The 15,156-nt window shown below is 42.4% G+C and overlaps 1 protein-coding gene and 1 long non-coding RNA gene across 3 annotated transcripts in view; both read right to left on the reverse strand.

Moving 5' to 3' along the window:
• Window positions 1-4,018, reverse strand: part of LNPEP (leucyl and cystinyl aminopeptidase) — a 106,526-nt gene extending 102,508 nt beyond the window's left edge. For both annotated transcript variants that reach the window (XM_082458038.1, XM_082458037.1), the window contains exon 1: window positions 3,863-4,018. In XM_082458038.1, the coding sequence (XP_082314164.1) occupies window positions 3,863-3,881 (19 nt within the window). In that variant the 5' untranslated portion in view covers window positions 3,882-4,018. The remainder of the gene's footprint in view (window positions 1-3,862) is intronic.
• The window catches only part of LOC309659063, a 272,263-nt gene that overhangs the window by 102,508 nt on the left and 154,599 nt on the right, over window positions 1-15,156 (reverse strand). The window lies entirely within an intron of this gene.

The following is a 15,156-nucleotide window of genomic DNA, read 5'->3' on the forward strand; positions in this document are numbered from 1 at the left end:
TTGGTTTCCAGTTACAGCCTCAACCTTATACTATTAAATGATGTTAACATTCGAATCCAGTACACTCCTATTTCCCTTAACTGAAATAAATACTTAAGACAGAAGGATAAAAGCAGAATTTAACTTATATCCCATCATATAGAGAAACTATTATCTTCCATTTTTAACGTTTTTTTCTCAATATGGTAAGTTATCACAGAACAAAAGAAAACTGTATATGAACAGAATGTGGTAAGCTCACATTTTTGATAGTTGCTAAAAAAAAAAAATTAAAACAAATGCATACCTATAGGATAAATGTTATTTGTAAGATTAAAAAGGTGAAATCACAATTTTATACTGCCTAACAATCCATGAATATCTAATTAGTTGTCCAGACTTCCCATTTTGGAAGTTGGGAAATACTTGCATTTGAATGCCAATCTGATAACAAAAAAAAAAAATAGTTTTATAAGACAGGAAAGTGCCCCTTGTTTGATTATGCACAAGGCTGTAGTACGAAAGTGATTATTGGGGGCTTTGGGGAAAAAAAACTGTTTAAATTATGTTTTCAGTGCTGGAGCTTCCAAATATCATCCTTTTCCACCCTCTGAAGATTTACTTTGGGTCATACCACAAACTAGAAAGCATTTAAAAATACACACACACATATACACACAAATATATACGTACGGAATTTGCTTATCTAGTAAACTTCTCAAAAGCTCCCTTCTGGTGAATACTTCTAGTATGCTCAAAATGAAGTGCAGATTCCTAGACCCAACCTCAGACCTCCTCAATGAGATTCTGAGGGTGAGCTCTGTATTTCCATTCCTTAACATAAATTTAAATTACTCTAAAATACCCCAACCCTGCATGCAAATGAGAACAAATAAAACTAGGTGGTCATCAAATAATTACTTGCCCTAATCTAGTACATCTATCAAAAGACCTCTAGAGTTGCTATCTATTTTTTGTTTGGTTTTTGGTAATATATCAATCACTGCTCCCTAACAGTTTCACTTCTACCTGCCTAACAGAACATAATAGTTACTACCAAACCAATCTTGAGTACTAGTCCAGCACATTTCTCTCCCCATAAAAAAGGCACCAAAGATCCAAAGCCAGACTGGATATCTAGTCTTCAGCATAATAGTCAGGAGTCCCCATCAAGGGCAAGACCAAAAACATCTCCTGAGCCAAATAGAAATTCTTGGCAATAAGGTACCTCCTTGTAAGCCCTTTCTGGAGATGTGCATCTTAAATGGATTACAGCAGTGTGTTACCTCGACAGGTTAAAATAGGATGGTCATCAAATAAATCCATTATCAGCAGGCAGAGAGCAGGGTCCAAGAAAAATGAGTCATACCTGAAGCAACTTTTGACAGAAAACACGGAAAGTAGAAAAAGCCTTACTGGAACAGATGAGTACTGAAAACCAAAATAGCAAAACAAACTAAATTTTCCTCCTTTACAAATTTACCCTTTTTCAGGTGGTGAAATCATTGACAAGATTTTAACTGAAAGATACGTGGGTCCCAAATTACTGAAACTTTTTTATTAAGCTCTCACACCTCTCTCCATATACAGGCATATATGAGAAAATGTAAGTGGTGACAATTTTATTAAAAGAGAATAAATGTGTAACAAAAGCCCACACCAAACTTGATAAATCCTGCAATAATAAATTCTATGGGTAATGGAATACTCTGCACCAGAACACCCAGACCTACGGGAGAATTAGATGTACCTATTCTTTGTACTCAAAAGGATTAAGTACAAAGATAAACATACTTTACACTATACCCTGTCCTGTTTGAAGACACTAGAAAATTCTACAGTTATTCTTCAAAAGTTCTGAAATAATGAGTCCACCTTAAACCTGAAAAGCACCTCAAATTGCTAGGACCTAATTTCTTGTTGACTTTAGATGTTGTAGTTTCTATTCTCCTTGTTAAAGGACGCTAGATAAGGAGTGATTAATACATTAACTAAAATGATGCATTGCTAAACTGTCTCCAGCACAGAGTCTGAAAAATCTGGAAGACAGACAGGAAAGGATTAGAAATCCAATTTCCTACATGAAAGTTGAAGCATTGCTTCTTTTTTGTTCTCCTCTCTGGGGCTTTTCCACTGCCCTCCCAAATGTGACAATTTGCAAATATTCACATCTAGAGGAGCATATTCTAAAACTATTCTAAGATGGGAGGAAAGGCCCCAATTTTAAGACTTGAGAATGTACTTTAATTCTGTAGGCACAGGTTCACCAAATCAGCTAGCAATAATCTTGACCAACTGGGTGATTCAGCCTTGTGTTTTTTTTTTTGTTTTTTTTTTTTAATTTAGAGGAAACTTCTCGTTTAAAATCCTACAAACATGGAATCTCCAATCTTTCTACCTAGAACAAAGAAAAAGCCTTGGAATACTCACTGGAAGGGATTTAAGGATTTGTATTAAACATATTCTATACCAAAATACTAGATCGTCTCTAAGCTTCCTTTCAGCTCAAATCTTCCTTATTTTTCTTAGTAACTTTACCAGACTATTCTTAGAGCCTTAGTAATTACAAATAGAACCTGAATGAGAAAGAAAATTCAGAATTAAAGTTGTCATCATTAAGCCTAATTAAACAGTACAGACAGGAAGATGGCAGTAGAATAAAGCATCCTGAATTAGGGACAGGGAGAATATAATGAGTAGTTCGCAGTCCCATGAATGAAACACCGCATACAACAAAGTCTGGCTAGGGTTTAGGACATACTGGACAACGTCTCTGTCTCCTGGGTGGCAACGGACCCACCCAAACAGGGATAGATTTTGTCTTCTATTAATGCGACAAACTACTGATATCTACCTTAAGTAACCAACCACCCGCAGGAAAACACATGTCAACTAGAAAGTGAACCCTCTCATTTTAGTGTGAATTCTCCCTTACTGGCAGTTTTCCTACTTTCTATCCCAAAAGGGAATCCATTTACTCAACGCCGCAAACTGTAAGACATCTCACCCCTACACTGTGACTCTGGCACTTCTGGTCCAAACAAAAGCCATCGTTTTAAGTAGGGTGGGATTTGTTCGCTCCATTCAGTAAAGGGCTGTGGCTGTTAGCAGAACATCCTGCAGGCTCCTGCTTTGACTCTTGCCTCAAGTCACACCGTGCTATCACCGTGACGGACCCTTGATATTTAATGAGTCTTCGACTGAAAAACTGACATTCTCGGGAGCCAGGGAAACGAGGCTTGAACGCCCTGCGGAGTGCGTCCGCAACAGACGGGAGGGTGGCAATGCCGGCAGGAACCTCCTCGGCACCCAGCAGGGGTGATCAAGCCTTTCCGCAAGTTTCTCTTCCTTCCACTAAATTAACCTGCCAAGCCCCCACCCCGTCCTATTAGGAAAAGTCACACCAGCAACTCGCTGAAGGACGGGGGGGACAGCTCCCAGCGCGCCACAGAAGTTGGGTTTGGTCGCGGTTTAACCCTTCCTGCCCCAGAGCCATGGCCGACACCCCCTTCACCCGGGGCAAACCCAGGCTGCCAACTTTCCCGCTGCCCCCTCCTCTGCGCACAGCAGCCCAAACTTTGCTGTTCGCCCACCTGGGCGCGCAGCGGAGCGTGGGGTCCGGCTGCACCCGACACCGCCCCCACCCGGGGCAGGCGGCGGCGCTGACCTTCACGCCAGCCCCCGGCCAGCGACCGCTGCCGCCCGTCCCCTCCCCCGAGCCTCGAACTGCCTCCCCCGGTCCCCTTCCACCGCCTCCAAACGCTCGCGGGAAAACCGCGGCGGGGGCGACTGCAGCTCGACCTCGCGTGTCACGACTGCCCACGACCCTCTGGGCCCCAGAGAGCACCGGTACCGGCCCTGGCTCCTCTGGCCGCCCACTCACCATCCGTGAAGGGCTCCATTTTCCCCCCGCCGCGGCTCCTTTCGGCCGGAGAGCCCAAGCTTCCTACTCCAAGAGCTGAAGCGGCCCTGCCGACTGAGCATGCCCAGCGCGGCGCCGAGGGCTGTCGGGGAGGTGCCGCGAGGGGCGGCGCCGCTCCGCCCGCTCTGAGATCCGCCGCTCCGGGTTTTCGCGACAGCTGCAGAAAGAGCGAGGGAAACTAGAGGAAAAAGCACCACACAGGCCTTGGCTGACTCCTGGGAGAGGAGCTGGAGGAGCGGGTTAGATCTGGGGGCGGGTCAATGGGCGTGGCCGGAGCAAGCCCCGCCCCTGGCAGAAAGGCCGGTGGCTCTGTCTCGTCCAGGGCTCAGAACAGCGGTCAGTCATCAAGCAAATGCGATGCCCTGTTGCGTCCGGCCGGGCCGGGCCGTAGACGCCAGGAACCCGGCACCGCGCCGGTAAAACACGGTCATTGCCCCGTGGAGCAGACATTCCAGAGACAGACAATAAACTAACACAAGACACACGAGGCTGAAATAAATGCCCCGTTGAGCATTAAATTAGGGTGATGTGATGGAGAACGAGTGGGTCGCTAATTCGGATGGCTTGGTGAGGAGAAGCCTGGCTGGGAGATGCCACTGTAGCCGAGATCTGAAGGCAGAGTAGGAGGCTGCGGGCGAAGGTCGCTCCCCTGACAGCGAAGCTTCGCTTTCCCTGGGGAGTCCGACTCCAGGAGCTCACTCCGCCAAGTCTCGAGGGAGCAGACACTGTGGGTCGTCTCTGTAGGGCTGCGCGCTCACAGCACAGTGGTCCCAAGTGCTCGGTGGCCTGGAGACAGAAGGGAGGCGAGGACCCCAGCAGAACAGAGGGCACCCCGGGTCCTGTCCTCGGGCTAGCGGTTCGGGGCGCGGCCTCTACGTGCAGGCGGATCACAAAACCCGGCACTGGATCCGCCGGGGCCGCGGGCGCCGCAGGATGTGGGCAGAAGGCAGCCCAGCAGAGCCTTGAATCAACACCTGCGGCTCCCCGGGGTGCCGCCGCTGCGGCCCGCGGCCAGGCCAGGCAGAGCTAGGCCGGAGAAGCGGAAACTCTCTTGGTCGCCCCAGCCGCACAGCACTCGCGCTCTAGCCTCCAGCCCCCAGGCCTCAGCCCCCAGCCCCCATTGTTTCCAGTGGCAAACCCGGGCAGGCACAGCGAACCTTCGGGATGAAATAACCAGGGGCCCCGTGAGCCCCGGGAGGCTCGTCGGGGCCCGGCTTCTTCATCCCTTGCTCAGCGTGCGCATCGCCGCCACGCTGCGGAGTTCGCAGCCCTCCCAGAGTGCTGCCACCGCCAACTGTCCCTCTTCCCTCCTCCCCTAGCGCAGCCCTGGCCCCAGCAGTAACTTGGCTCCCGCGATGCCTCACTGCGCCTGCCAACTGTCACACGCTCCTCCGAGGCTGTCAACGGCAGTGCGTCGGTTGCAAACAAGCTGCAGGCGAGCGCAAACTGCCCGGGCAAACAGGGATGCCCGCGGTGTTGTTTGACCCGCGTGGGAATTAGAAATTAGGTTTCAAAGAAGTAAAATCGAAGTGCAATATTGTATTTTGCAATGTTGTATTTTTAAGTGTCGATTGTATTAAATCACCCACTTCCGCTTTAAAACCTCCCGTGGATACCAATCACTTAGAATAAAAGCGAAACTCTTAACTCTGGGACCTCCTCTCCTGCACGTGCTCACGATACTTTGTCTACAGAGACCTTCTGGCTGTTAGTCACATCCAAGTTACATCCAGTCATTCCTGTTGCATGTTCCTCGTGCAAGAACTGTTCTTTCTACCTGGTACCTTACCTGCCAGTTCCTTCTTGTCTTTAAGGTCTCAACTCAAATGTCATCTCTGCAGAGAGCTCTTCCTTGACCACACAATCGAAAATAGGTCCAAACATGGTCTACTCTAAAAAGACTGAGCCCTGCTTTAATACCTTCACAACAGTCATCGCTGTCTAAAACAATGTTTTTGTTTGTCCTTTCATTATTATCAATCTCCCTCTCAAGAATGCAAGCTCCACGAAGTCCGGGTCATTACCTTCATAAAGGGCTGTATCCTAATCCCTAGATAAGTATGCAATAAATAATTTGTGAATGGATGCAATGGTATTTTGAGTTCTAGTTCACGTGCAATGTTGAAAACCCTTCCAGAGAACATTTCTATATTGAGTGGTGTGTTTGTGATCAGTACAGAGAAGGTGTCTATATCATATGATACCTCAAAGCTGCTCTCTTCCCATTGTGTTAAAGATAACCAGAGCCTTTAGGCTGCCTCCTCAATGCCCCCCTCCCAGCTTCAGAACCAAAAATAGGAAGTGAACCACAGGGGCTGGTACATAAGTGTTCAAATATTATATAGTATATGCAGTGCTGGATTTTGTTAAAAGGACCCCACACATTGTATTGCTTAGATAAGAGGCTCTTACCTATATTTTAGGTCATGTCATGTTCCTTTGGAGTTATTTTTGCAATCAAAGCACTTAGTATCAGAGATATTTAAAACTCCACAGCTTGTTAAATCCCCTCATCTCACCTCATCTCACCTGTAAGCTAGAGTCTATCATGCTTTTAAGTGTGAAACACGTTACCTTGTGTTTGGTCTTAAATACTTCAGTTCTACAGAGACTTGTAAAAAGGCTTCACCATTGCACTAGCAAATATAGGTGGATCATCATGTCTTTTGAGATTTCTATGGCATAGAGACAAATAACTTCTTTATCCTTCCTTTGCCCACCTCTTGCCTCCCATCCTTCCTGCTCCTGCACACACACACACACACACACACACACACACACACACACACACACACACACACACACACACACACACAAATACATTAAGGACCATTTAAAGGCTTATGGGTTGGCACTGGAGGTAAAAAGAGGAAAGAAAATCAAAATGTTTCAGAATCCTACCTACCCTCAAAAGAATGAAAGTGAATTTTGTTTTGTTTGATTCTGGGTTTTTATTTTTTGGATACCATTTTACATTTCACTTCATAAAGCCTTTTTGAGGCAACACAATTTCACGAATTCACTACTGAAACCCATTATGTTTCCGTCTTTAACCTCCTCCTACCCTCCCACACAGAACTTAGTCAGTATCTCATTACTTCCTTTTTAGTTAAGGGCATAATACTTTAAATTATTATGAAATAACTATTTACTGTCAGAGGAGATAGTGTGACATTATCTACTATATTCATTTACTATTTTCAGAATCTTTGATGTCTACCATTTAACATTTGCAAACCAAAAATTTGGAGGGCTAATTATAATATATAATAAATAGCACGAAAGGAAAATATGAGCTCCTTGAATAACGAACAAACGTGCTGATCAGTGAAAACAGGAACTTTTTTTTTCATCAAAATAAAGCACTTCCTATACCATGGATCAGCTAACCCAGACCTCATTTAACAGAGGAGGGAACGGAAGTCTAAGAGGTTAGAGGATTTACGCACAGTCCAGTGGCAGACAAACTAGAACTCAGGTGGTCTGTGTTCTAAACCAGAGCTCTGGAGTTTCCTGTTTCTTCCCTATTCGCACAGGGAAATTAAGGTCAATGACAATAACCCATGGGAGGGATATGAAATAGAGAAATACAGCTAACTTCAGGCTATTGGACTGCTATTTCATCGTTCAGTTGATATTCCAATATAATTTACTGAGTTCCGTGTCACACTTAGGTGTAGCATTATTAAATATGCTTCTTAATTATTTTGAAATAAATAATTAAAAATACACTGGTTCAGTGTACACGTTTGAAAATGATATTTGTTCAACACTCTTGAATAAGTGGTGGATGCAGCTTGCTGCCAGGACACAGATGACCACCGTGAGGTTTCCATCCACTTCAAGGACTGGAGAGGTCAGTATCTCATTACTCCTGTAATATTTGCAGCACACATGCTCTGCATCAATTATGATGCTTGAAATTGTATCTAATTAAGAAATGTTTAGAGCACAGAGGAAAGCAGAATAATTCTCCAACAGAGTTCTGGTATAGCTTAGACTTTAGCAAAAAGATTCAGCCAAATGAAGTGAAAGGTTATCAGGAAGGGGCAGTTATATACTAGCTCAGATGCTTTGGACTACAAAACCAAAATGCTGAATTAAACTAGTTGGAACAATATGCAAATTTACCATCTCACATAACAAGTGCAGAGGTAAGGCCGTCCCCAGTCGGAGCTCCCCAACCTCATAAAAATCCAGCTTCTCACTCTGTGTACGCTCTGAGCAGTTTTCTGAAAGTCTGAGGACCGTGTAGTCAACAAGGTGGCTGTGTCAGGGAAGAAGAAAGAACCTTTTCTTTGATGTCTCTTTCTTAAGAGCAAGGAAACTTTTCTCAGAAACACCCTACTAGAACTCTTCTTAGGTTTCACTGGCCAAAACTGTAAGCCAGTCCATGGAAATGAAAATGGGGTTCCTGCGATTGGTGTCTTAGACAAAGCAGAGTCTAGGATCACTTCCCTTATTTCATATGGGGGAACAAGGGAGCACTTGGACAAAATCATTTTTATTATTCAGAAAGGAAAAGGGGTTAAGCAACCAAAATGTGAGGTAGGTCCACTTAATGTTATGAATACTGATATATTTTAATAATATTTTGATAATTTTTTCAAAACCCTAAGACACTTGTACAGGAAATGTAAAGACAGAGCCCAATTCAATGTAATTTTTCATATGATTGACCAATATAACTAGGATTACAAACCTAGAAATGATATATTATTCAACCTTGAATTTTGAACTGAAAGTAACTACCAAAATGGAAAAATATCTTAGGCATTTGTATTAGTTTGCTAGGGTTGCTATAAAAAAATACCATAATCTGAGTGACTTAAAAAATAGAAAGCTGTTGTCTCATAGTTCTGGAGGTTGGAAGCCCAAGATCAAGGTGTCAGTGGGGCCATATTCCCTCTGAAGGCACCAGGGAAAGATATGTTCCAGGCAGGCCTCTCTTCTAGTTTCTGGTAGTTCCTTGACTTGTGACGGCATAACTCCAGTCTTCACAAGGCATTCTCCCTGTGTGCGTGTCTGTGTCCATATTTCCCCTTTTAATAAGGACACTAGTCAGATTGAAGCAGGGATCCATCCTGCTCCAGTATGACCTCATCTTAACTAGTTACATTTCCAACCGTATTTCCAAATAACGTCACATTCTGAGGTACTGGGGGTTATGATTTCAACATATGAATTTTGAGGGCACACAATTCAACTCATCATAATAGCATCTATATAATGGAAATAAAGAAGACAAGGTTGAAGAAAAATTTGGTTTCCAAGGACAGCATCAAGAAGCGAAAAGACAACCCAAAGAATGGGAGAAAATATTTGCAAATCATAAACCTCACAAGGGACTTGTATCTAGAATATATAAACAACTCTTACGACTCAGTAATAAAAGACAAATAATCCAATTAAAAATGGGCAAAAGATCTGAATAGACATTTCTCCAAAGAAGATATACAAATGGCCAATAAACACATGAAAAGATATTCAATATTACTAGCCATGAAACAAATGCAAATCACAACCACAGTTAAGATACCACTTCATGGTCTGGCTAGACATAGGCATAGGATGGCTAGAATCAAAGAGCCAGATAATAATAAATGTTGACAAAGATGTAGAGAAATTGGAACCTTCACACACTGCTGGTAGAGATGATGCAGCTGTGTTGAAAAATAGTCTGGCATTTCCTCCAAAGATTAAACATAGAGTTGCCATATGATCCAGCAATTTCACTCCTAGGTGTGTACCCAAAAGAATTGAAAATTTATGTTCACACAAAAACTAGTACATGAATGGTCATAGGAGTGTTATTCAAAATAGCCAAAAAATGTAAACAACCCAAATGTCCAACAAAGAAGTCAGTTACAGAAGATCATATATTGTATTATTTGATGTTTTTGAAATGTCCAGACTAGGCAAATCTATAGAAACAGAAAGTAGATTAGTGGTTGCCTAAGAATGAAGGGAGGGAGGAATGGGAAGTGATTGCTAATGAGTACAGATTCCTTGTTGGGGAGATGAAAATGTTCTAAAACTGACCATGTTGATAGGTGCACAGCTTTGTAAATATACTAAAAACCATTGCCTCTGACTGGAGCAAGTTGCTTAACCTCCCTGGGTTTCTTTTTCTCCTTTGCAAACTAAGGACAGCTACCTCCCTCTTAAGATTATTGTGAGGGTAGGATGAACTAACACACCGAAAATGCTTTCAGCAGAGACTGGCACAAAATAAGTGCTAAAGAGGTATTTGCTATTACTATTAAATGTGAATTGTAAACCTTTAATTCCATGTAGATTGCATGCAAAAAATGATTAGACACACAAAGTATAATGAGAGAGCAAACAAATTTGTATAACGCTGACTTATTTTAACCTGATAATTTAAAATAATGGGGTCCTGAGGAAACCAAGTTTTTGGTATCGAGTTTATATCTAAGTCCTGCATCAGAAGGGGCCTCGCTAGGCCAGCAAATGGCAGGGATGGTGGGCCCTGCTCCAGCTGTGAAAACCAACCATAGGCCCTCTTTAATAAAAGTCAGAGGATATAAAAACTATTTTTAGAAATGATCTCTAGCTGGAATTTTTGATTGACTTATTCTTTCTAGGGAGATGTTTATGCTCCTGAAGATACTGATTCAGTTTTCATTTTCCTTTATTTCTTACAGCTATGCTGAAATAGAGCGTGGCTAAAGTTCATTCCTATAAAATGTGTCCTTCAGATTTTTGTTTGTTTTTGAGCATGAGAAGGTCCTGTAATGTTTATGCAGAAAATTACACTTGACTGTAATTCTTGACTGACTCTAGGCTGGCTCAGATGCTTTCTTCCTCCCTCTGGCTGATAGCTGCCAGCACAGGCTGTCAGTCACTCAGCAATGTTTGTGGAGTGCCCATGGTGTCCAGAGACCAAAGAGAACTGAAAACAAAACAGGAGCTAAAGTTTTGCTTTTAAGGCTTTACAATACACTGGGCCAGTCAAGACCAGCACACAGGATATATACATAATGCATAATACATGATGCAGAACTATACAATCATGGTCTAGCAGGACCATCTGACGCAAAATTGCCAAGTAAGCTTGTCTCTGAGTTCTCTGACGTCCCATTTTCTATTTTCCTTCCTCACTTCAAGGTGCTGCTTCACACAGTCAATACATATGTATCAAATGCCATCTGTATACAATACCCATAAATAAGTAAGAGATACTGCCCTACAGAGCTTCCTACCCAACCAGACCTTTCTGGGGTATTGCCTTCATTCCAGAATCCACTCCCCCAGTCCTCTCTTCCAGCTTCAGGGTCTTCTCTCCTTAAGGCCCTTTTGTCAGCTAGCTATAAAGAAATATTAATTAAAAAAAAACAAAGTCACACTAAAGCATGAGTTAAAGCTTAATATTTTAACTTTTATTAACCCAAAGGAATGAATCTGTAATGGTGGAATTACAGAAGAAAAGGCTGCTGGTTAAGGGGAGATGTATTTTGGAAAAAAAATCCATGAATTTCCTTTTTTAGGCAGCACTTTTTAGATTTGGCTTTGCAAGGCCAACAATGCAGGTGTTATTTCTTTCTAGGTTCTCAGTGAGACCGAGGAGCCAACACTTGGTATACTCCCTTGGACTTAAACTCTAAACACCTAGGCTTCCCAGAGAAATAGTTAACTGAAAATAGGAGAATAATAAGCTTTTCCTACCTGGTAATGGCATTTCTAGAATATAGAACATTATTTTTATAAATTTATTTATTATATTTGTTTATTTTTGGCTGTATTGGGTCTTCGTTGCAGTGTGAGGGCTTCTCATTGCGGTGGCTTCACTTGTTGCAGAGCCCGAGCTCTAGGCCACGGGCTTCAGTAGTTGTGGCTCGGGAGCTCTAGAGCGCAGGCTCAATAGTTGTGGTGCACAGGCTTAGTTGCTCTGTTGCATGTGGGATCTTCCCAGACCAGGGCTCGAACCCGTGTCCCCTGCATTGGCAGGCGGATTCTTAACCACTGCACCACCAGGGAAGCCCAGAACATTATTTTTAAAACAGTGCTTTGATCAGTAGTGTCAAAACTATTATCTATAAATAAGGCACAACTTAGCATAAAAAAATACAAAACTTTAAATGCTACCCAGCCTCTCTCATTAACCAACAACTTATCATTGTTTCTTTTTTATTTTTCATTTTATTTATTTATTTTTGACTGCGTTGGGTCTTCGCTGCTGCACGCAGGCTTTCTCTAGTTGCGGTGAGCAGGGTCTACTCTTGGGTGTGGTGAGCAGGCTTCTCATTGCAGTGGCTTATCTTGTTGCAGAGCACGGGCTCTAGGTGCGTGGGCTTCAGTAGTTGTGGCTCGCGGGCTCTAGAGCACCGGCTCAGTAGTTGTGGTGCACGGGCTTAGTTGCTCCGTGGCATGTGGGATCTTCCCGGACCAGGGCTCGAACCCGTGTCCCCTGCACTGGCAGGAGGATTCTTAACCACTGTGCCACCAGGGGAGTCCTATTCATTGTTTCTTAAGTGACCTAATTCAGGCCCCGAGTGTGAGTTAAATTAACTCACTCAGGACATAGGGTCTGACTCCTATGGATTCTGTCTGGATCACATAGGTTGTGCATACTTATTTCAGACCAGAGCTTTTCTTTAATCCTTATCAGCTGACATATCTCTACCTGTTTACCCCCTCACCAGCTAAAATACTCTGTTCGTCCTTCTAAGATTTCTGCTATTACTCTTTGACTCTACATCTGGAGGTATGACTAGAAAGAAAATAAGGGCTTCCCTGGTGGTGCAGTGGTTAAGAATCCACCTGCCAATGCAGGGGACATGGGTTTGAGCCCTGGTCCAGGAAGATTCCATATGCTGCGGAGCAACTAAGCCCATGCCCACAACTATTGAGCCTGTGCCCTAGAGCCCACGAGCCGCAACTACTGAGCCTGCGTGCCACAACTACTGAAGCCCGCGCACCTAGAGCCCGAGCTCCGCAGCAAAAGAAGCCACTGCAATGAGAAGCCAGCGCACCGCAAAGAAGAGTAGCCCCCGCTCGGGGCCACTACAGAAAGCCCGTGCGCAGCAACGAAGACCCAATGTGGCCAAATATAAGTAAATAAACAAATAAATAAAAATTTTTAAAAAACTTAAAAACAATAAAAATAAAAGAAAGAAAATGAAATTACCTATCAGCAGCCTTATACCATGGAGACAACTGTTTCTCTTTTAGAAAAAGTTCCCCCACCCCCTTCCCCACCTCTTTCCATATTTAAGTTTTTAGAATGTTCTATTTATCCTTATTCCAACTCCAACTCAAAATATTAGAAATGAGTTAGGATTTCCAAACTTACTAGTTTATTAGAAAACAGTTTTTAAAGGAGAGTACTGTTCTAAAACTGAGAAATAATGTCCTTTGTATCTTTTAAGTCTTTTCACAGACAATTTGCTCTGCCTACTTTAAAATGAGGTTTGTAATTATAACAGAGGTATTGTTTGGATGACTAGAGGAACATGCCAGGTGGTATTAACATGGGAACTCCTTACAGAGGCATGAACCTGAAATATTGTATTGAAAGAAAGAAATATGGTATAATTCAACAGCAGAAGGCATGAACTTTGAAGTGTGGGAAATCATGTGTGTAAATACCTAAAGATGAGAATTAATGAGTCATAGGTTGAGAATAGAAAACTGGTTACCAGACCTTATCTGGGAGTATGGTAGAAGATGAGGACTTCGGGGGAAAGGAGAACAAATTAGCAAAAGATCTTGAAGTTATGGTTGAAGTTAAGTTTGAAGAAGTGATTGAGACATAGAAAGCTTTTTCTATCTTGTTAAGTCTGCATTTCTCAGACTTTCTAACCATTTCTCTTTATGAATATTGGAAAAATTTTCCTGATTTTAAATCCTGAACAAATGGTCTGTTTATACTGCTAACTTCTTAAGTATTATACAGTATTAGGCACCCACAACTTTATTTCTGAGAAATCAATACTGCACAGTCAATACCACCAACCAGTTTCCATACTAAGGAGCCTCTATGTAAAAGTGTTCATCATTTGCATATTGGAAAATAAATTATTATGGTTTCTGGGAATATGCTAGAGTAGGTACCCTGACTAACCTTCTTGCTAATAATAACTGAAAATGTAGAATGAAATATATTTTTTAATTATTTTAATGCATTCGTGACCTGAAAAGTTAGTAAGGAATAGTCATGCATAAAAAACTAAGTGAAAGCAGGAAACCTGAGGGGTCAGCAGAAGGCTGAAGTCAATGTTCTCCTTGAGGGCATCTGAAGTTTCAGTTTTTAAGCCTTTGAGAGCGGAGGGGACAGAGGACAAAGCCTGGGCCTGCCTGAGGTGGGGAACATAATAGAAAACAAAATTCAGGTATAGTCTGTTTATAAACGACTCATATGAAACTAAAGGATACAGAAAAATTCAAAGTAACAGGGTACAAAAAGATGTATCAAGCAAATACCGAATCAAAAGAAAGCAGTAGCATAACTTTGTAAGTATCTGGAGAAACTGTACCTTACTATGAAAAAGGATTACTAGATACAAGAGATTAATATTTGATACTGACAAGTAAGAATATAGGGGTAAGAAGAAAGTGAATTAACACCCCTTTTCAGAAAAATAATCTGGCACTAACTATTAAAATATTAGATTATGTAAAATACACATACACTTCAACCCAGCAAACCCACTTCTTTCATAATCCTTTTCACCCCTTCTTCCTTATGATTTGGAAACATGACTTTGATGAGATTAAGGTTTTAGGAAGCAGACAATATAATAAATGGTTGATTTAAAGTCTGTAAATATAATTATGTGTTGAATGAAAAATAGTGACATAGTTAAATGGAAATAAGGTCATAATGAATTTAGGTAAAGAGGTATTTGTTGCAGAGTAAAAATGTGGCCATTATAAACAACCTGTGTTTGGTAGACATTAATGTTTAAGTAGAAAACTAGATCCCGTGACTATTTAGAGGCCTTCCTTGCAGTCTGGAATGGAATAAACCCCTGCTCCCCCCAAAAAAATTCCAAAAAAAACCCCCCCAAAAAACCCTAGGAACTTCCCTCAGAAAATTAGGATCTCTCCTAGTAGTTCCTTGCCAGGCTTGCTTCTCTGGAACCTCAAATAGACCCAGTGACATAGCAAAGAATGAAATGCAGAAGTATGAACATGAAGTAGGACAAGAAATTCCTGTCACCGTAGTAAGTTGGACTCTTGAGGGCTGAAGGGCCTATTCTCCCTGACACAAACCCTAAAAGGGAGCAAGT

The sequence above is a fragment of the Balaenoptera physalus genome (genome assembly GCF_965194825.1).
Source record: "Balaenoptera physalus genome assembly, chromosome: 3".
NCBI lineage: Eukaryota > Metazoa > Chordata > Mammalia > Artiodactyla > Balaenopteridae > Balaenoptera > Balaenoptera physalus.